This window comes from Pteropus medius, unplaced genomic scaffold (genome assembly GCF_902729225.1).
Source record: "Pteropus medius unplaced genomic scaffold, Ma_sr-lr_union100, whole genome shotgun sequence".
Taxonomy (NCBI): Eukaryota; Metazoa; Chordata; class Mammalia; order Chiroptera; family Pteropodidae; genus Pteropus; species Pteropus medius.
The window spans coordinates 15,779,089-15,801,984 of NW_024356249.1; the positions used below are offsets into that span (position 1 = coordinate 15,779,089).

General features: G+C 34.8%; 1 protein-coding gene across 3 annotated transcripts in view; it reads right to left on the reverse strand.

Annotated features, from left to right (window-relative positions):
- Positions 1–22,896, reverse strand: part of CPED1 (cadherin like and PC-esterase domain containing 1) — a 255,487-nt gene that overhangs the window by 190,409 nt on the left and 42,182 nt on the right. For all 3 annotated transcript variants that reach the window (XM_039860843.1, XM_039860839.1, XM_039860840.1), the window contains 2 exons: positions 14,624–14,730; positions 8,548–8,623 (listed from right to left, as the gene is read on the reverse strand). In XM_039860843.1, the coding sequence (XP_039716777.1) occupies positions 8,548–8,623; positions 14,624–14,730 (183 nt within the window). The remainder of the gene's footprint in view (positions 1–8,547; positions 8,624–14,623; positions 14,731–22,896) is intronic.

Sequence of the window (22,896 nt, forward strand, 5' to 3'; positions counted from 1 at the left end):
CCCCAGAAATAAGATTTTTTTATAACGGTCTCTAGCCTGTTGCAGATAAGGTGTTTTCCTTTTGGTTTCCAGTAAGTGGCATCTAAGACTCTTGGATCTCTGCTTTATATAAAGTGTTAATAATGTCTTTTTTTCCCTTATAGATGTTTAATAATGCTCGCTACCCTCATTCTCAGTTACTGTCAGTGTTAATGACAGTTTCAGTAGCATTTGCTCCAATTTCCCTGGGGTTTCGTCTCGGAGGGTATGGGGAGAGAGGCCCTCTGAGTTGGGAGTTGGAGGTTGCAGCTCAGCCTCAGTTTTGCAACCATGGCTGGTAAAAATCAACTGTTGTTTCTCGCTGTTCCCGTTTTTCTGCCTTCCCTGTTTCCCTGCCTTCTGCCCTGATGATTGGACACTGCCATCGGCCGCGTGAAGCTCACAGTACTCTCAGGCAGGGCTGTTCAGGGAAGTCTCTGTACCTTCTCCCCTCGCCCTCCTCCTACAGGGAGCTCCGGCTTGGAGAGGCAGCTTCTTTATTTCTCCCAGTCCACGGCCTGACACCCGGGATTCTGACCTGTGGTAGCTCTTATGCGCAGATCCCACACTCAGACGTGCTGGTGTGCAGTCTGGGTGTTTTTTGTTGTTTTAGGTGTTCAGCTTACTGTTGTTTCAAGGGAGAGATCGTGGAACATCTCTCACACCGCCATGTTTAATCCAATCTCTAAACATATTGTTAATATAGAGTCTACATAGATATTGTATAAATAGGCAAGATATATAATAATATAAAATATATTTTTATTTTTAACTCAACAATATGATATGAATATTTTTCTATGTCAATAAATGTAGATAGATCTCTATCATTTTTTAATGTCTTCATAGCTTTCTATTGATAAACATATCATAATTTTTTCACTCTTGAACAGCATAGTACTCTAGAATGTAAAAATGGTCCATGAATAAGGAAGGTATGGAAAATTGTGTAATTTCACAAAATTTACATTTTTTTCTTTCTTTTTGTTTATCTGTATTTTCTGTTCTTTTCATAATGAATGTATATTACTAGTATAATAAAAGAATAAAAGGAAAGACAAAAGGAATTTTTTAAATGAATGTTTGATCATTTAAAAATTTTGATTTCTATTTTCATTAATTTTCTTCTTGTGAGTGGCCAAAAGCCTAAACAGGATACAAGAAAGAAAGAAAATAACATTTCTGCTAACTTTAATGCTTGATAAATAGAAAGAATCACAAAAGTATTTCCCATCTTCACTGACAGTTGTTAACTATCTCTATTCTAGAGTTCCTTCTCTAGAGTTGAGATTCGCAGACTGAACTCTCTGGAGCTTCTTGGGGGTTGGGCAGGTATCGGGCATCAAAAGTTGCCTCCATGGGCTACCAGGAGGAAGAAAAGAAAGGGCAAATGAGAGGATGAATAGGGGAAGATCTTACCCATTATTGATCAAAGCAATTCCATTTCTTCATTAAATAAGACTTCTGAGATTTTTTTAAGGTTTAGAGTTTAAAAAAGAAAAATAATCCACCTGGACATCCACTGTAAACTAGATCAATGCTATTTCTTTCTGATTTAGGTTTTCTGGCTGTCTCTCAGATACTCTCACTTTCACAATAGTCAGCAAGAAATATTGGATTTATTTCCTCTGCCCTTAATGTAAAACCATTAAGATGAAGAAAACTACCTAGAAAGTTAATCTCTAAGAAGTACCAAAATACTATTGGATCAGTAAAGAGAGAGAACGCTCATCATGGTCTTCCTACTCCATCTTCTGGAAGTCAGCACTTAACTTCTCCTCTAAAGAAATGGTGAACAAATATTTAAAGCATTTTGGGTTGAAATGGTACAAAATATGAGTTTGCCTAAGTCCAGCCTCTATGAATGAGGATCAACCAACAATGTGAGAAAGTGTTAAGTTTAACCTTTTAGACAGCAATAAGGTGATAAGTCTCTTGGCAGCAATGGTAATCACCTAGAAGTTAGTACATCATGTAATTTATTGATACCTATCTGCATTGTGTATGTGTAATATTATAGCAATTCTTAAGTTCTTTCATAGATGCAAATACCTTATTGCTCAAAATGGGTAATTATATCTTAGAAAAATGAGACAGTATTTTCTATTTCGCTTGCCCCTGTTCTCTGCCCATAGCACCAACTCAATATTGAGCTCATAATGGGTAAATGGATAAGCTCGTTCAAACATTGCCAAGGCACTGGCAATGATGGGCAGGGCTCCGCTTCCACCACTCTAACCTGCTCCATTAGTGTCCCCTCAAGACTTTCATTTAAGAATATTATAGGGACTACTATATACCAGAAACTATGATCATTCACTGAACTTAAGATGTGAAAAATAAGGCCCTGCCATCAAGAAGTATCAGTCCTTGGGAGACTAACACATACAAATACAACTATGATACATACGACTTGGCTATAACGGAGGCTTTCACAATGTACAATAAGAATCCAGAGGAAAGAAAGTATAAATCTAGCTCAGCAAATCGAACAGACTTCACTTGGAAAGACACTCTTGAATAATAATAGTTTAGATTCTCCTTTTTAAAAACTATTTATTTATTTATTTATTTATTTATTTATTTATTGTTATGGTGACATCGGTTAATGAAATCCAATAAGTTTTAGCTGTGCATTTTAATAGTAAGGCACATATATATTTACACTGTGTGCTCACCTCCCATAGTTAGATTTCTTTCTGTCACCACATATTTGACCCCCTTTACCCTGTTTACCTCTCCTACTCCTCTCCCCTCTGGTAATTACTAGTCTATATTTCATATCCATGAGTCACTGTTTGCTTGTCCTGTTCATGTGTTGCTTTTAGGTTTATATCTCACGTATAAGTGATATCATGTGATTTTTCTGTCTGGCTTATTTCACTTAGCATGATTATCTCGAGGTCCATGCATGTGGTCACAAATGGCAGTTTGATTTTCAATATGAAATACATACACAAATGTTTCTAGTAATTATCTCTGGGTAGATACATTCAGGATATTTATTTTCTTCTTTATGTTTTTTCATTTTTAAAACAAAATGCTCAATTCAGAAGGAATGTGTTCTTGGCCCACCACTTGACTTTTCTGAGGCTTATGGTTGAATGACAGATTAAATTCCATTTTCTGGTGTCTAACTTGTCTATCCCAATTGATGGTGGCTAAAATCGTTGGGAGAGAGCATTTTACAAACCACAACAAAACCATCAGCACACTCTTCTGTCTTCTCTTGTGAAATCCATCCTACAGGTAAGAGAGGGTCTTCTCTATCCATACTGAATTGAACAGAGCACTAAGAACTATAATTTACTTCTATGAGCCTTAGAATACTTGGGAAATTCTCCTATATTCTTCTATGATGTGAATGCTAGGAGTCGTTCTTAAATTTTTTTATGTGTTTTCCTAAGTATTTTAGAGGGAAATTAGGAGAGGTTGCTTCAGATGTCACTGGCCAATTGTGTTGGTTGTGGTGGTTGAGCTGACAGTTGCAGGAAGGATGACTCTCCATTTTAGCAATTGCAGAAGACATCCTTGGGAGAAAGAACAGAAAACTTGTGTGACTTTCTCCAGTGTTTGTTGTGTGGAGCAGAGAAATGAGATTGTAGGATATTTTTTTCTATTGCAACATTGCTGAGGTATATCTGGGTGATGCCTTGTACTTTTCTATGTCTTCAACTCTTCTTCTTTTAGAGACCAAATAGCTTATGTTAAAGAGCCTATAAATTTGACGATAGGCCAAATACTGAAAATGTGCAGGTTCTCTAGCCTCTCAAGCTTCTAAATTAATTATTAATTTGTTATGTCACATGCTGAACTCCTGTAAACATTAGGGTGTGTAACTTCTGTTCTAGATAAAATCTATCACTGGATCAGGTCGGAGCACCAGAGAGCTAATTACCTTAGCCTCACTGTTTTAGTCCCCAACAGACTGTGAGAAAGCCTAATTCACTTGTTTCCTTTGTGAAGGGGTGGGGGAAAGGTCACTCTGGCTGCAGTCTCAATAATAAACTGTATGTTTCAGGGACAAGAAGGAGGTGGGAAGGGTATGAGATAATGTAGACTTAGAAGTTTGCTGGTCACAGTACAGATGGAGACTAGTCAATGGATACACCAAGCTTTAGGGGTGGATGGCTTGGTGATGAACTAAACAGGAATTTGAATGCACTTCCAGAATTCTACCCATCAGTAATTCATTGGGTTGGCAAGCTTCTTTTGTAAAAATGCAAATACATTTAAGAGGCTTCTGAGAACTGTGAGGGTGTAATTTAGTCTGCATTAGTTCCATCAGCTTACTTTCTGCTATCACCTAAAGAGATGAATTTTGCTTGGAGAAATAATTTTTTGCATAAAAGACATAATCATGTGCCAGGCAGGAGGTGGAAGTCTTTGGAAAGATGGAAACATGAAGGAGCATACAGGAGACACAGAGATGGGTGGCAGCATTTGAGAACACAGAGAACAAGCAAACTTTGGCCTTCTCTGAAAGTTTTCCCTGATTACCTTGTAAAAATAAATCCCCTATCTTTAATACTAGGAATGTCCTTTTTCTCGTAATCTTGTTTGAAAGAAGACATTCCTCCAAGTTATAGCAAAGGGGAGGTAAAAAATTAAAGCAATAAAAATCTTCAAATGGTATTAAGCATTGACAATTTTCATGTTGCTTTATTTAAATTCAAGCTAGGCCACCTGATTCCCTGACAACATTTCACTGCTTTCGTATGATAAATAGGAATTTATAGACATGGAATATTAAAAACAATCATCAATGCCATGTAAGATAAATAGCTATTATTGGTCAATGTTTAAAAATAAGTTTAATTATGTTATTTCAAAGATAGATTTTATATTTGGTAGTAAAGATCTATAATTTTTTTAAGTCATCTTGTTTAGATACAAAAAAAGGCATTAAATTTTATTTATTGTTTTCTATTTTCCATATGTACTCACATGTTACTAAGAAAATGATGACATAGATCCTAAAATGTTCAAAATGCTACCTTTGAGTACAAGTTTGGGTACATTTCAAACTTCATGTGAAAATCAGTGCTCAGAGCTAACACTACTGGAAAAAATGAGTAATAGCCAAAAATTTGACTTACTCCTAACCCTGACTTCTTGGATGATGATGCTGCATAAAAGAGAACAAAAACAACAACTTACAACCCAAATAAAACAGTTCTCTGATGTTTTGTTTTATACTTATATTTCAAATATGGAAAAGATATCCTTTTTATGAAAAAACCAGACTTAGTAAAAAAAGAAAAAAAAACAACACAAAACATTAGCAAAAAGTTTGAGCCAACTAAAAATTTATAAAACTTTTTTTTTTAAAGCAAAGCATTAAATGGCAAGATAAAAATAAATTTTTGTGTAAGCCCGTAAAAATTCCATGGATTTGTTTTTGCCTTTCAGTGTGAGTTACAAGACTGATGGCAGGTACACTCTGTTTTGCTTTGGAGTGGAACGGACTGTGTTAGTCTTACGTGTTGTCTTCAAGCATTCCTCCTTCCCTGGCCCAAACTCTGTCCTGCCACACTTGCAGGGTCCCAACCACGTTTACCAGTGTGATCATCCCTCACTTCTCAGCATCTCTGTCTCTGCCTGCTGCTTAAGATAAAACCTGGGATAGGACGTCTGTATGAGAAAAATGCAGTGAATCATGGAATCTCAGCATTATTGATCATTGCCAAACATTGTATTTTTGTAGGTAAGAAAACTGAAGCACAACAAGGCTTTAAATCTTGCTCAGAAGTATACCTTGATTAAGCTTCAGAGCTACAACTTGTGAGGTATTCTTCTCTGAAACTATTTGGAGACATTTCTCCATGAATCTTTTACATTTCTGCATATTTTGCAAAGAGAGGCACTAACAATCTTTGTTCTGAACTAATTTTTCAAAGACATTTATAAAGCAGATAGCTTTGAAGTATAAAGATAGTGTCTCACTCCAAAGCAAAGAAGAGGTTTCATCCAGTATTACACAAATAATGTCTACCTCTGGGGCAAAAGGCAGGCATGCTCACTGCCCATTATAAAACAGTCAAACTCCCCAAGCTCAGTTCCTCTTGAACCACAAACCACTAAGTATACAAGTGTCACCTACTCTCTTCACATCGCCCTGTGGAAACTGAAATTCAGTGAACCAAGGCAAATTCTGATAGTCTGCCTACTACTGTTGCTGTAAATAATAGAGTCTCGGACCCAGGAGCCTCATGTCTTCTGCCAGCATCCATGAAGCTATGGCAGGCTGACTTGTGAACTTGGAGGTGGGAAGAAATCTCAGACCCTTCATAGTTTTTGACAGAAACATAAATTTATAGTAAACATCAATCATCTGAAGAGAGAAAATACTAAGTATTGAGAGGCCTGTTGCTTGATTTTTAAAATCTAGGATGATTCAGTTGCCAGTTTTTGAGCATTATGTGTTAGGTATAATATATAATACTATTTATTCTTCAAATCAAATTATACACACACATATACACATACCTATGGAATCTACTTTTTAAAAAAATTTAATCTATGAAATGGTCTCATTCTCATTTTAAGATTAAAAAAACAAAAACAAAAAACTAACACCCTGAAATTATGTCACACAGCTAATAGTTGGCAGAGCTAAAAACTCTGGCTTCAAAATTAGTGTTTTGCTTACTTCCAAATAAAACACAGCTTAAAATGGCATGGGCCATTTTGGTTTTAAATAAAACGACTGTATTATAACATATTGTGTTTAGGTTTACTACTTTACCTTTGCAGTAGTACTGACTGACGTTACAAAGAGGAATGACATGTCGCTACTAACCTCTATCCAATATGAAATATTCAGTATTCATAACAAATAAAATGTTTTTAATTTTGTGAATACTGACTTTACATTATATGCTGTATATTCATAGAAAATGTCTACAAGTTATTACTTAAAAAGATTAAATCATAAAATAATGCTGTAGACATATTCTTTTAAAGCTACGCATCTAAGAAAACATGACAGGAGCAATAATTCCATTTAAAAGGCTATATATTCTATAAAACTATCTCGTTAGTCACGGAGATAAGTAGAAAATGACACACTAGACAGAGTGGAGAAAGGACTACATATATTTGAAACTTATAGATGTTCCTAAGAATAAAAAAATGTTTAAAGCAAAAGAAAACAGAAAAAATGTCTTAATTTTGTGGAAGCAAAATATAAAATATCAACTTAAGAGTTGTTTGGGAAATTTTTTTAACCAGTAATCCTTTCTGGCTATAAATGGGCATTCATTCTTGTGATTCTATTCTAACTCCAGTGCTAAAGAAACTGAATGTTCTGGGTCAACCATTTTGAAATGTAAATGGCAGCAACAACAATAAAAAACTTAGAAATATGTAGGCACTCTTCATAATGTAAACAATTTTTTTTCAAATTACCTTAACTGTTTTTTTTAGGCATGTATTAGTAGTGTATTAATGGAAATAATTATTTTACTTGCTCCTCACGAAAACCTTTTTTTCATTAAATAAAAAACTATCTAGCTGACGTTTACAAAAGCAAAACAAGTTTAGAATTATGGAGTCAGTTACAATTGTGATGTAAAACAATAACTACAGAACCAATTTACGCAGTTGTCATTTTCGATGAGTATCTTTAATTTAAAAAGTTTAATTCCTGATTCATTTTTATTTTATTTTAAACCTTGGTAAACAACAGCAGAAGACTGTAATCTTTATAATGAAATGTACCAGTGTGGTTAATGTTTGGTGTGGAAGCAGAAACCCTACAGAAAGGCTGATGGGTTAAGATATCAGTTTTCTGATTTTACTGGCACACAAACTAATAAAAAGGTAATAAAGCTATGTGGATCTAACTTTCCATTATATAGTAAAATACTTTCTAGGGGCATAGCTGTTGTTAAATATTAAATGGGTTTTAAACTAGAAATCTGAGGAAACATTTCACTGATGGGTTTTAAAATAGGCTATAATTGTATCTATGAGGACTTATATAACATCTGATGTTTTTTTCCACTCCAAGAATTTATGAGAAAACAAGATGGTAATTTTTACCTCAAATTTCTAATGTTGTCAAGACACAATTTAGCCATTCAGTATCCTGTCTTAACCACACAGACAAATTGAAAGGATTTCAGAAAGAAGAAACACATTTGTTATAATGAGAATCACTCGATCATGAGGAAATATGCTTTTTAAAAACTTTGTTTTACATAATTAAGAAATACTATAATAATTGCTTTTAAAATAAAACAGCAGTTATTTTAAAGGCAAACACATAGGAAGGAAAGGAATAGTCATCTGGAAAGTCAGAAGGCAAAACTAAAAGAAATAATATTAATGTTATTCCTGTATTCCTTATTATCAAGTTCTTCCCAATGGCAAAACCTTGTGGATGCTGGTAGATTTGTGATAGTGGAATTGAGAGACAAAGGACCTTAATATGCTGATGTGAGATCTCATCTTGCCAGTTGGTGTCTGCTAAGGAAGCCTACATAGCTCTCATGTTTATGCATAAGGAGACAAAGGAAAGATTACCTGGAAATCTTCTAATTATTTGACATAATCCTTCCTTTCTGCAAAGCTGATGCTGTATTTCTGGTAATATGTTTACCTGAGAAGAATGAAAAAGATTCTAGTAAGTTGGGCATTCATAAATGCTAACGCAAAGGAATGCAAAAATCCAGAGGGTATGTAGGTGCGAAGTATTGTCTACACCATCCACACCCTACCCTGCAAGTCAGATCTGGAATAACAAAGTGGTTTATAAATAACCAAAAATAAAAATAAAAAAAATTGCCCTTAGAAATCTTCAAAATATTTGAGAATACTTTTGTAAACCCTGATGTATTTCAAAGCCATAACATTTGCTAGAAATAAAAGGCAATACTTATGTCCTTATTGAAAATAGAGTAACACGAATAGTTACAAATTTAGCTTTGGCAAAAAATAGTACCAAACATATCTCAAAGGCAACTAAACTCCCAAGTTCCAAAGGCCCTCAGTGTCTTGAATCATTGACATTAAGTAGAAATTCAGTGCTAAACCCGTTTCAAAAATTCGCAGTCTTCGCTTCATACTGATGGGCATTCTTGCTTCCAAATATAAAGCCTGGTCACCACAAAACTCTATTTTTACAAAAACTTGACCTTAAAAAACTTCATAAATATTATCATAAATTCAAATATATACTTTAACTTGCAAAAAAAAGATATAAACAAGCTAATCCCTCTTCTGAACTTACAGATTGGTTAACTATTAGCAAAAAAATATCAAAAATAATGCCAACTACAGTAAAACCTTGTTAAACCCAACAGAAAGAGATCAATGTAAATTAACTTAAATATCAGATTCACTTTTGAACCACTATTGATCACTTTCACTCTAAATTAATAAAATTTTGTAATTTCTCTACTGTGTCCTGCTGGCGTGACAAGAAAAAAGAAGCCAGCTGCAGTTGGAGAAAAGAGAGGGAACCAGAAACACGGGTTGTAGACCACTTCGGGCACTTAACACCAGCAGCCTTGAGCATATCACAGCACATCGCTCAGCTTCTCTTTCTCAGGTTCTCCATTTGTAAAGTACAGCATTTAGAGCCTTTTGGTCTAAGTTCCACTTCTGCTCTAAGATTTTGTCAATTCAATAATTCAATCATACTTGCAGTTTTTAAAAAATTATTTTATTTAAAATGCTTTGAAACAATGCATCAATTAAACATTCTCCAACCCTTGCAATCCTGTTAACTACTATTCATTTACTCAGTAAACTGTAAACTGCAGCCTGGGTCACGCAGGAATGAAGCCCGGGCTTCAGGAGAACCCACTCTGTGACTCTGCACTAGCAACATTCCTAAATACTTCATTTTGAAAATCTAGAAAGATTCCAAAGTCTGAGTCATTTACATTCTTACTGCCCTGGGAATTGAAAAAAAATGCTATAAGATGTTAGAGGTGTCTACATTTCTTAAATAAAAAGGTTCAGAGACTAAATGCAAGTAAAGAAGAAGGGTTTTCATCAAGTCCTGAAGTTTTTCATTCAGAATTCGTGACAGGCTGGAGGAAGGGACAGAGCAGCACAAAAGTCTGGGGAATTCGTAACAGAGGTTTGGGGTTCTTTTCTTAAATTAACACACAAAGATTTTTTTTTTTTAATTAGATGTGAAAAGCTTCAAAAGTCCATAAACTTGAAACATTTTCTCCCACATCAGGCAAAATCATTCAGCTGCTGTTGCTTAAATAGAATCTTTAATAATATAAAGACCCAGAAAGAGAAGCAGCATTAGGTAAGTAACATTAAAGACTATATGTACTGGCACAGGTCCAGCTCAAAACCTTCTCCCACTTCATGAAGGGCTCAGAGCAAATGTGCTGACACTGCAGATGCTTAGAGCATCTCAGGTCCCATCGTCCGCTACAAACTGAACTAATGGGCCAGGAGAATTTGTGTAGATGCTGCAAAGATGGTGTATGGCGTGTACAGGTTTCAGAGTGAAGGGTAGGTTTCTATGTCTTATCAGAGAGGTGACTTTTCATGTGAGACCTTTGGTCAGAAGGATGAACTGACTCAGGGTCAATGAAGCATTTACTTAAAAAACCAAAGCCAACCAAGAGAAGCAACTGCTTTCCTGCTTCTGCCTCCCATTTTTCTATCCCCATACAGTGACCTCTTCCTGCGCTCTTTCCTCTAAAAACTTTGGAATTCAGAGTCAAAGCAGATGACATAACCATAGTAACACATGACACTAGAAATATCATCTCCATTCTATTCTGGAGCCGAGCACCAAACTGAGCAGTTCAGCCAAATAACTCAGCACAAAGAAACACATTCAAGGTCTATGGGTCATACAAGTGTGGTAAATCAACGATTAATTACACATATTTTAACTTTTAATTGTTAAACCTAATAATGCTCTATCTTACTGGTTTTAATTCTTATTTTTATGTACTTAATAAAATTTCTAAGATTTACATCATTATCAAGTGGAACATCATCAAAGAACTTTTCATCTGTATTAGCTGACTTTTATATGATGAGACTCTCCAGCTTAATATTGCGATACTCATTTTTTAGTAGGCTTTATTTTGGGGGCTCATTTGAGGTTCACAGCAAAATTGAGAAGATACAGAGATTTCCCACACACCCATCGCCCCCACACACGTACAGCCTCCCCCATTACTAACACCCTCCACCAGAGTGGTGCATTTATTACAGCTGATGAATCTACATTGACACATTGTAATCACCGAAATGGTCATATTGGATTTAAAAGCTTTATAACACGCTCCCACGTGTGTGTGTGTGCGTGTGTGTGTGTTTAGTAGACTGCTGTTCTGATGTTTTTCTTGGCATAAAATCTTTTGTATCTTTGAAAAGATTAGAGCACATATAAAAAATAACAATGATGTTTGAGCCTGGGATATTTCTGAGATCAAATTAAGAGGAAGAAAATGTGCATTTAAAAAGATTTCAATCCCAAGGTAACTTCTACAATTCTAATCTTTGGTAATCTGTACCTAGATTGTTTTTATTACATATTGTCAGAAGCAAAAGTAAAAGAATCATTTTTATTTTGAGACACATTTTGTTAATAAAAGCAACAGTATGATATTAATTAAAAGCACTTTGAAAGTTTGTAAATCAAAAAGTAAAACTACAGTAATACTATTAAAGAGAATAGACTTTCGAATTTGGACTATTTATAAAGCATAAGAAAAAACTGAGGGGAAAATTTTTTTTTTAGTCACTCATGAACATTGAGAGTGATAGACACTTCAGAATGCATCTTAGGGGACTGCTTTTTTTCTTTATTAGATTCGTACAGATATTCATATCTTTTATTTTATCAAAAACAGGCCCTCTGTAAGCTGTTCAGTATAGTGTACAAGGAAAAGAATTAATAACAAAAAGAGGACCAGCTAATCAAAGAAAAAAAATCTTTTTATCCCCCATGTCTAACGTGCCATTATCATTCCAGCAATTTACCTGAAAATGTCTTTGCATGCTTTAAAATAAGAGTCATTTCAGTAGTCCCCAGTGCCCTTACTACTAAAAACAGCATCCGGGATGTAGAGGCTGTTAATCCTACAAACATTTAGAGTTAGAAATGAATCTCTCTGCTCTTGCAACACTAGATCCTGTCTGTTAGAGGTGAGATGTAGCCCCAGTTACTAAATTTAGTGCTATCCCAAACAGGGGACCTCACTTTGCTTTCAGCATCACAGAGACCAATACAGTTTTAAATTTATGTTTCTCCCCTCTGACTAGGGAGACTCCTGACTATTCATTTTCTACAACAGATCTTGTGATCATTTTCACTAAGCACTTAAATTCCAAAGCTCTGATATGATTAATAATGTTCATTTGAGCCTGTGCCCTTTCTTTGTTTACTCTATAATCCCTGACAATCCTACAATATCCCCACGAAATCTGAAGCAACTTCTGTTTTGATTATTTATATTTACCTGATAAGTCATGGCTTCAAATTCTTCAAGCTCCAAAGTGACAATTATCTAACAGGTATCATTTAGAATTTATTTTTCTTTAAGAATATTCATTAGAATAGGCTGTAAATTTAGTGACTAATATTTACTTAGAAATGTTCTACAGTAATATGGTTAAGAAAACAGAATTTGAAGTTGGACTGTCTGAATTTGAATCCTGGTTGCTTCATTTATTAGCTATGAGGTCTTAGGCAATTTTCTTAACCTCTCTGTGATTCAGTCTTCTCATATGCAAAGATGGACATAGATAAACATGTCAGCACTTAGAATGGTGCCTGGTACTACAGGAGGCCTTGGTAAGAGATGGGAGGTGGGGAGTAGAGAGAGGCTGAGAGCTTATCTTCCCAGCTTCCTCTCTGCCCGGCTAGGATTTGGCGATGACTAACCCTCCTGACTTTTATAGCTCCTTTTTACTGACCTCTTTTCTTGGCTCTAGCTCTCATTAGGTTCTGCTACATGATTCCTTCTACATACCCTTCTTCAGATCAGAGGTGGGTAAAATTTTACGATGTTGCTGGTTTCTGGGGGTATCTAACAATTTTCTGTTTCTCTTATCCTGCCAAAACCTCTGTAAATAGTTCCTTCATTAGTTTCTCTTCAGTTAAACCCTTTTGAGTATGGCATTGTCTCCTGCTGGGAGATTGACTGATAGACACAAAAAGTATTATAGACTTCATCCTATAGTTGATGAGAAGCCATTCAAGATTTTAAGCACAGAAGTAACCAGGTTAATTCAGCATTTTATATTTTTCACTGTGATTACTGGGAGCAGGATAGATTTTGGGGCAAAATGTTTGTTTTAGAAAAATCAATAAGGAGGATTTGGCAATACTTTTGGTAAGAAATGGTGATTGTTTGACCAGAATAAATAGTTAATATGGATATTTGAGAAATCTTGAGTAGTTTGGAGGATATTTAGGAAATATTTATGAGTTAAATTTCTTTGTATTGGTGATTGATAGAATGCAGATGACAAGGGAGAGGAAGAGCGCAAAGGTCAAGGGCAGATTTCTATCTTAGATAGTGACAGTGGTCGATCATGCTTGTGACCAATAGAAAGGAAGATCTGCAGAGCCTCCAGATGCAAGAGCAGAAGCAAATTTACTGGAGAAAACAATGAGTTAGTTGTTTCCGTGTCGTGTTTGAGATGTCTGTGTGACATATAAGTGGAGATGTTCAACTGGTCTACAAGCCGGAAGCCTGGGAAAGTGCTTTAAACTTCAGATGGAGATTTGGGAACCATCGACTACAAATGGTAGTTGAAACCTTGCAAGTGGGGTAAGGGAACACAGACATTTGAGAATGGCAGAGGAAAGGTAGCTAAAAAAAAAAAAAAAAAGAAAAACAAAACAAAACAAAAAAACAGAAGGAATGGCTAGAAGGTACAAGAAGAACCAAAGCAATGTGTTCAGCCCAAAGGCCAAGGGATTAAAGAGTTAAAAGGAAGAAGGAGGTATCAAGACTGTCAATTGCAGAAATATCAGGTGATGGGGGTTGCTACTATAGTAATATTTTAAAACTGAAAAATAGGTATTGATTTCAACACTTTTCTAATTGATTTGTTATAGGTATCAAAACCAGAGCATATGTAAATTTTCTAGTACATTGACTAGCACACTGTAGGCATTTGATAACATGTAGCTAACAAAAGCATTTATAGAAGTTCACACGAGACAGACAGTAAATATTGGATTTCAATTTTGAAAGTTAAGAAGAAATTGAATAAATTTTATTATAATTCAGGATACCAATTTTAGTTTGAAGAAGTCAAAACAGTGATCTAGAGAATAAAGACATTGCTACTTTGTATGAACATGTGGACAGGGTAAGTAATACTCCATAGACAATAGACTTCTAGATCAAGTTTTGGGTCCTACTAGGTAAAACTGGGTCCTTATTGATAGCTGAAGTTGAAGGAGATCCTATCAGACAAAAAATAGTGACCATTTTATGGTAAAGTGGATAAGACACGGTTGTTGGAATTTTCTCCAAAGACGTAATGGATCTAATTTTTCAAGTCTTTTTTTTTTTTTTTTAACATTATAGAATAAGAAATACAAGTAGTAAAATTCATAGGATTGATTCGATGTGCACATTTGAAAAATAATATTTACCTTTTGATGTAAACCTAACTGGCACATGTCTTCCTTTGATATGCAGGGTTTTCCACCAGCTTTCGTAGAAGGCAGGCAAATGAGCAGATCCCAAGAGCCCAAATTACCTAATAGCAAAAGAATATTGAAAACAAATAATTTTTATTGGATTTTTTAAAAGGCAGTATTTACTTCTTCGGATTAAAGAATATAATTATTTCAATACTAAAACAGAAGCAACAATGATTCTGAACATATTTAAAAGTCAATATTCAAAATAACAATAATTGAACTTTTCTAATTTAGCAGATCTAACATTTTTTATATTTAGTATTGTGCCCTAGGGAAAATTCAATTATCTGAAGTAATATCATAAAATTCCTCTAAAAAACTAAGACACTAATTTTATAAATTTATAAAGTATTATTTGGAGATAGAGAGGAAAGATTATAAAGCCTTTTTTAAATCTTTTCATTATATTCATTTTTTTTTCATTTTTTCATGGTGACATTGGTTAACAAAATCCAATAAGTTTCAGCTGTACACTTTAACAAAAAGGCATATATAGATTTACACTGTGTTCACCTCCCATAGTTAGATTTCTTTCTGTCACCACATATTTGACCCCCTTTACCCAGTCTTCGTCTCCCCTCCCCTATAAAGCCTTTTAAGATAGAAGATAGTTCAGAAATCAAATAATGATAAAAAATCAAAACACTGAATATTTTGTTCTGGACTTCGTCATCACCATTACTTTTCACAGATCTTAAACATCAACTATGCATTTTTAAAAGATTTTTTACAAGGAAGAAATTGCAGCAGGCAGAAAATAAAACCCAATAAAAATTTAAAGAACATGTTTTGTCCAAAAAACATTTGTGGTTTAGTTATAGACAGTATAGAGTTAGTTCAAAATACAGAGTATAACATTGACCAAAGCAAATGATATTTCAGCTATTTCACCAAGGACAAAGCTCTTTGCCAACAAATCCTAGTAACTTGCCAAAATAATCTCAGAAGAATACATTCTTGTATAATACTCGAACATTTAAAAATTAATGTTTGTGTGTATTTTCCCTTATTCTTTGATTTATTTATAAAAATTGTTTTATCAACATGCCTTCCATATAACTGGTGCTTTAAAAAGATTTTTTTTTAAATGAATAAATAAATAGCCCATGATAGTGTGGTAAACACATGACTTCAGAGAGGATATAGATATGAGTATCTCAAAAATAACCAAAAAAAAGTAATGTATAAAAGAATTGATATTACTATAAAAACTTTCCTCATTTTGGATGGAAATCCAGTTTAAAAAAATTAAGTAATTTCTGTACACATGGCATCTTTTCTTGACCAATTGCGAGATAATGTTCCTTCAAGCAACTATTTATGCCAGACCTCACAGTCATCTTCCACATTAGGTATTAGTGGCTTCTAAAAAGTAGAAAATAAATGACATCTCCAAATCCTATCTTTTAAAAATTTCCCAGGAGCATTTCTGACTTGAGAGTAAAATGCTTTCAAAGAAGGGCTTTACAGAAGAGAGAGGAGAAAGAAGGAAGAGTGAACTGCAACAATTAGAAATGAAATTTCACTCTCCATTAATTAAGTCCTTTACAATTCGACAAACTCTGTGCTGTCTGGGCTATTGGTTGGTTCTTCAGTTTGTAATTGTTCTGTTGCTACGACAGAAACCTCTCTGCCAAACAAAAGGATGCAGACAGTTGAACTTAATATCTGAGCTCCTGTTCTAGAGCTTCTCTGTTTGCTTGTTGTATCCCAAGATGCTGGAGGACAGTACAATAGTTCAAAGGGACAAGAGGAACTGGTGCAGGCGATGTGGGCATGGGAGAAAATCTCTCCACGTAATTGCCATCATGCCTTCAACTTGAAGGGTCTACCCTGTTGCATACACCCACACTTTGAAGGAAACTACAAACAGATTCCATTAGCCCAATCTAAATGCTCTATGATGATTCGAATACTTCATTTTATATGTGTACCTGGCATTTTCAGCCAAAACCTTTTGATATGGATTCAAAAGGGAAAACACAAAGACTATTTCATGCAATATTATTTCTAGGCCAGGAAACACTATAACCCTGGAAGAAACTTCCTGTCATAATATTTTCAACTAAATATTTTAAGAAGAGAGGGTTTCAGTTCATGGACGGTATTGTTTTGGCGTTAAAAACAGAGCACATTTTATATTTCTCCAAGTCCAAAGCATGGCCCCCTTCACTATCCAAGACACACATGAAATTTCTGGATTTGATAGAAAAAATATATATATTTAAGCCATAAATGTTTAAAACTGGAAGACATTTAAATAATTCAAAGATTTGATTTATTAAGAAACTTCTATGAACAGAACATTGTATTAGAAATATAAAAGTAAATAGCAAAAAAAATAAAAAGAGTAGTCATTGCCCTCAGCAATCTATTCGAGGGATCTAAACATTAAAAAGAATTGAGTTATTTATGAAGCATCAGTTTTTGACATCCATAAGGGTTACCCTTCATCTCTCAAAAATATTTAACTAATATTTTAAAATCAAAATCAATCTTTTAAAAATACTCTAGCATGTAAATTTCCCTATAAAATGAAGTAAAGTATAACTAAAAATTTCAAGTGATCTCTTTATATTTCTTGCCTAATTCTTGCTACCACGGTCTGAAAAATGCTATTTCCACTCACAGTTTCTATTGTTAGCTTCATTGAATTCTGCTTCAAACTATTTCCTAGTTCAATATTTAGTAAACTTTTTAACTTTCTCTTCATTTCTTTCTCCAGCTTTAGAAGTCGACTACCTCTCCCGACTCCTACATCCCTTTTGAAAAGAAAAAGCTTTATTTGTTTCATGAGTGATACTGTGTATTCAAACTTGATTTAAAAAACCCCAGAAGCCACATTGAAATGTAGAATCTAGGCAGAGAACAAAGCACATTCACTAGCTAAGTAAATAACATTCAGAAGTCAACCATGGAGCATTTGGGATACAAATTTATGCCTCACCAAATTACGAATTACCATACAATGTAGTGTTTTGGGTCCCGTTCACCCAGCTGAAAGCAGGAAATTGGGTACGCGCATGCCCAGTGTGTATGGCCGAGACTGCAGGCCGCAGGGCCACAAGCTGAGTCGAGCCTACATATGGGGTGCATTTGGCTCGCGCAGTGTTTGTTTTGATTTTGTTTTTAATTTTACGTGTTTGACAAAATGCAAATGTCAGCACGATTCACATAAAAATCATGATTTCAGCCTGCATTTGAAAACCTGGATGCTCTGTAACACCTGGTCCATGCCCTACATGGCAGCCGCTGGCTGGAGCTGAGCACAGCTTCCCGCACGCTCTCCAATTTACCCCAGTGGCCCCACCTGGTCCTCACGCTGCCTGGGCTCTGCCTCCAGTAGCAGCAGACACCGCTAGGCCTGGTATAAAACACTGGCCTGTCAGTTCCCCATGAATTAATTGCTCATTCAGCAAGTTGATGTTCCATGTTTTAGCTTCTAACGAATTAGACTTTTTCATTACATAAGTTGGTTTTGATGAGATGACTGTAGGCAAATTGATATTTGGTCAGTTGGTCTTAAAAGTGTATCTGAATATACCCTTTGATTTACAGATTTGGCCATGGTCTCCCACAAGTGAGTAAGGTCACTTCAGCTCCAAAGACATTTTATTGGCTATGTTAAAGTTGGCAATGACTGAAGCGTGACCTCTTAGAGTCTATTCCTTTTCTCAAGAGCCTGCAAAACTCAAGTGGCCTGTGACCATCTTTTCCACTTATGTCTCTTCTCTCCAGTCGGATTGTTCAGCCGCCCAGGTCCCACTTCTAGGTGGGCCTTCCTTCATCTTTTTCTCGTTCACACTCTCTCTCTAAACTCTTCCACATTCAGCCACAGTTATAAGTGGCCTAGGACATGCTCTTTCCAGGCATTGGGACATACATTCTTGGTGTTGGTCTAACTTGGTGTGTTTCTTCTGCCCCTAGAAGACTAACATTAGAGTATAAGAGCTGAGAAGTCAGATGTGGGTTTGAAGAAAAAGAGGCAAAGCAGACCCTGGCCAGTTAAGATGGTGGCTTCTGGGTTTTCCTGCCATAGGGAAAAGGAGACCTTTATGTGATTCAGCCTAGTTCTTTGGAATATCACATTCAGATTTGGGGGCCAAAGCCACACTATAAATAAGTAGTAGCAGTAGCTACGATATCAACAACAAGTAGTTTTTGAGCACTTATAATATGTCAGGCTCTGTTCTAAGTATTTGTGTTAATTCATTTGTTCCACACAGAAATCTGCTGTGTATTCTTCTTCTTCATTTTATTTTAATCGCAGAAAGGTTAAATAACTTGCCAAGGTCATCTATCTAATTAGTGGTGGGAAGAGCATTTGAATACAGGAAATCTAACTCTAGAGGCCATGTTTGAGACCATTACATCATTAGTCCTTCAATAAACAAGGAGGCAACAGAGAAATTTAGCTTCTTATGCCTTTTATGTAGTAAGTTATGCATAACTTCCAACAACACAGTGGGGTAGAAACAATTATTACACATACTTTACAAGAGAGGAAATGGAAAAAAAAAAAAAAGAATTATTTAGCTTTGGTGTTTTTCTTACTGTCCAGTGCATTTATATTCCTTTGGGAACTTGGAGGAAAAAATTACTATTACAGGGATAACTCAGGTATTCCTAGACTCTCACCCGGCAATAGCCCCCAAAGCATTATTAGCAATAGTACTGCTAACTTTTCATATGTAAAAGGAGGTAGTACTCAACTGTACCTGTACTCAGGAACTATAAATAATAACTCGTCTACATCTACTTTTGAAAAGAAATCTCTAAAAGTTTCTTATATATTTTTTGATGGTTAAAATGATTTCTTTCCCTCTCATAAAGAAACCAGAACAGGACTAGCTCCCAGATCAAGTCGGTCAAGCCCTTAGATAGGGAGGCCATGAGGCATCGTTCTAGGAAAACAGGACGTGGATGTTCCATTCTCCATCTCTAAATTACCAAAACATGAAAATCTATAGGTGTCTCTCCATAAACTGTGAAACAAAATGTCTGATGACACCACTCACTGTCATGTCTCCAAAATGTTGGCTCTGGAAGCAGTGATACTCCACAGACAATTTTAAGAGTTTTCAAGGTCCAGATTTATTAATTCAAATATGAAATAGCACTGATTTTTGTTTTTATACTTCTCTAAGTATTCTCAGAAATCATCCAACATCTTATTGTTAAAAGTAAGGACTATTTGTCAAGGTTTTGCCCTTATTTTTGTTTTAATCATGCATCTGCCCTAAGGAGTGAAGCCGCCTTTAGAATATTTCTATGTTTTCGTAGGCAGGCTGCCATGTAAAGCAAACAGTCATTTCCTGGTTCTCAAATGACCTCCCTCATTGATAACGTTGCTGATCAGTAATACGATCCTGAGAACAACAGAGATTTCAGATAGTGGCATTCATATAAATGCTGTTTATTCTCAAGGGATGACAACTTCAATTTTCTGGCACACTGTATAAAATCTCAGAATATTAAGTCTACTCCTGCTTTATTTTTCTCCATAGGATTTATCATCATCTGACAGCTTATATATTTTTTGTCTATTTGTTTATTGCCTGTCTCTCCCCATTTGAATGTGAGCTCAATGAGGGTGGGACTGTTTCTACTTCTTCAGTGCTATATTCTCAGTATCTACAGTAGCCGCTGGAATATAAGTATTTGCTACATATTTGTTAAATGCATAAGTAAATGAATAATTGAATGTGAGCAGCAGGCCAACAAATAAAAATCAAAAGCCAATACATTGAAATACTTTTGTAAAAATTAAAAATGAAAGATAGTAGGAAAAGATATTAAAGTCGTTTTTTAAAAAAAGGACATAGAGATACATTTTAGTTCTTAGTAAGAATGAAGGAGAAGTGAATATAAAAGAAACAAAGTTACCTATTCATTGAAATAATTATAAAAACAAATAGGAGATTCCAAGTGCTTTACTTATTGAAAACTTTTCTGTGAACACATACATTAGATTGAAGCAAAAAAGATTTATAGAATATGACCCAGAAGAAAATAAATTTGTCCAAGAGCTTCCCATATACATAGCTACAAAACTCAAGTCTCATTTACTTATTCACAGTATTAGACTATTATATTCAATAAGGATACAACGAGGGAGAATTACTGAAATTTGTTTCTTTTAGCATCAATATTAAAGATATTTAATTTTTAAATAATAATTTTTCTTTGTAATATACTTTCTATTTCATGCTTCATCTGTATACCCTTCTCTTCACAACTAGATTATAAGATTCTCATTGAATAACAAAGTCTTTTTCTTCAAATCCTTTACCAGGATTAGTACAAGATATTACATTCATGAATTCATTATTAACTTATGGATGATAAATTAGGTTCTGTGCTTGATACCACCACTAGACTGTTTGGATATAAAGGACAAAAAACATTTACCTTCTCATATCTAACACTGATTATAGTAGACACTTAGCAGATGTTTATTGGATTGAATATTTCAATTTTCAGAATTCGCTTAAAGAAGAATCATATACATAGAACCTCAAGATCTTCAATGAATTATATACAACATGGCTAAAAAATCTAATTAAACTGGCTCATTACCATAAGAGTTTGGTCATAGGTTTTTGCTTGGTATTCCTCTGGTTTTTTACCCTTTAAGAGCTGATGATGAAAACTTTGTGCTTTAACACAGAGAAATTCTAAACCATTCTCTCCCTTGATGTTCTAAATCCACACTAGGAATTAAGCTTTCCTGTCCTAATGTATACCCTCTTTCTGACCTATGAGAAGTTGTGAAGGTCAATGAGATCATTTCTGTGAAGAGTTTTGAGCTCCGGAAATTCTTCTAATCTGTGAATAAGCTCAAGAAAGTAATATTATGCTTAAGCTTTTGCAAAAGTTTAATAGATTCCTTCTTTGAAGAAATTTTCCATTAAGAAGAGCATGAAAGGAAATAAATCAATTTATTCTTATGAAATAAACTCAAGAAATGTTTACTTTCGAAAGCTTGCTGAAAAGTTCCTTCCATAGATTTTTTTAAATGACTTTTTAAAAGATTTTTATACCACTTCTGTTGTTTTCTATTGAAATGAACTGATTGGGTGTGTGTGCGTGTGTGTGTGCTTTCAAGACAATTGTCTGTCTGGGAGAAAATTCCCATTATTGTATTTTTGCCAATTATCTGATGGAAATCTTACCAGATTAAAGGAAAAAAACACTGTAGCAATTTAAAAATCAGACTATATACCTAGTGCCTAGATACTGGTTTCTAATGCTTTTCTTCAATAAAAGGAGAATTGGCTGATTCAAGGGCTGAAGTAGTAAATATACAAGATGAGCCTGGAGTGTCACAGTGCCATAAAGTAATAAAGAGCTCAAAAACAAACAAGCAAACAGACAAAGAAAGCAATGATGGAGTTATGTCGAAGGGACACAGAAGCCAATGGTCGAAACTGGGATAATTTGAGCAACAAAATAAATAATGTTGGATTATAACCCAAAGTATAAAATAAATACTGATGAAATTTCAAATAATATATGGAGTATAACTTTCCTACTCCTTCAGCATAAGCCACTCATAATGACATTCGTCCAAAGAGTACAATATTGAAAGGAGAAGTAAAATAATAACTGTACAGTAGAAAAACCTGATGAACACTACCTCAGTCAGGTGATCAAGGTGAATATCAACAGCAATAAGTCATATTGACAGTGTACACCCTTGATATGATGTGATGAGAACCTCTGTGGTCTTGCTTCCCCAAACCAGAGATTTCTTAAGAATCCCACTTGAGGGACATTCAAAATACCTGACTACTTTTCTCAAAACTGCCAAGGTTATCAAAAACAAGAAAAATCCGAGAAACTGTCACAGCCAAGAGAAGCCTAAGGAAACATGACAACTAAATGTAATGTGGCATCCTGGATGGGATCTTGGAAAATAAAAAGGATATGAGGCAAAACTAAGAAAACTTGAATAAAGCATGGACTTTCATTTTTAAAAATTAGAATAAATAAATTCTCCAGAGGAAGTAAGATGATGATTGTTAAGTATATGGCTGTAGCTAGACATAAACTCTCACATACTAATTGTCTCCCCACACTAGGAGTGTTGTATTACAAAACCAATCAGTGCTACAATGCAAAAAATGAAAGATAATTGTTTTTTTATGGAAAATGCATTCTTCTAATAAAAATTCCAGTGGTATTTAAAATACAAAGGACTGAGAAATAGAGTTTGGAGT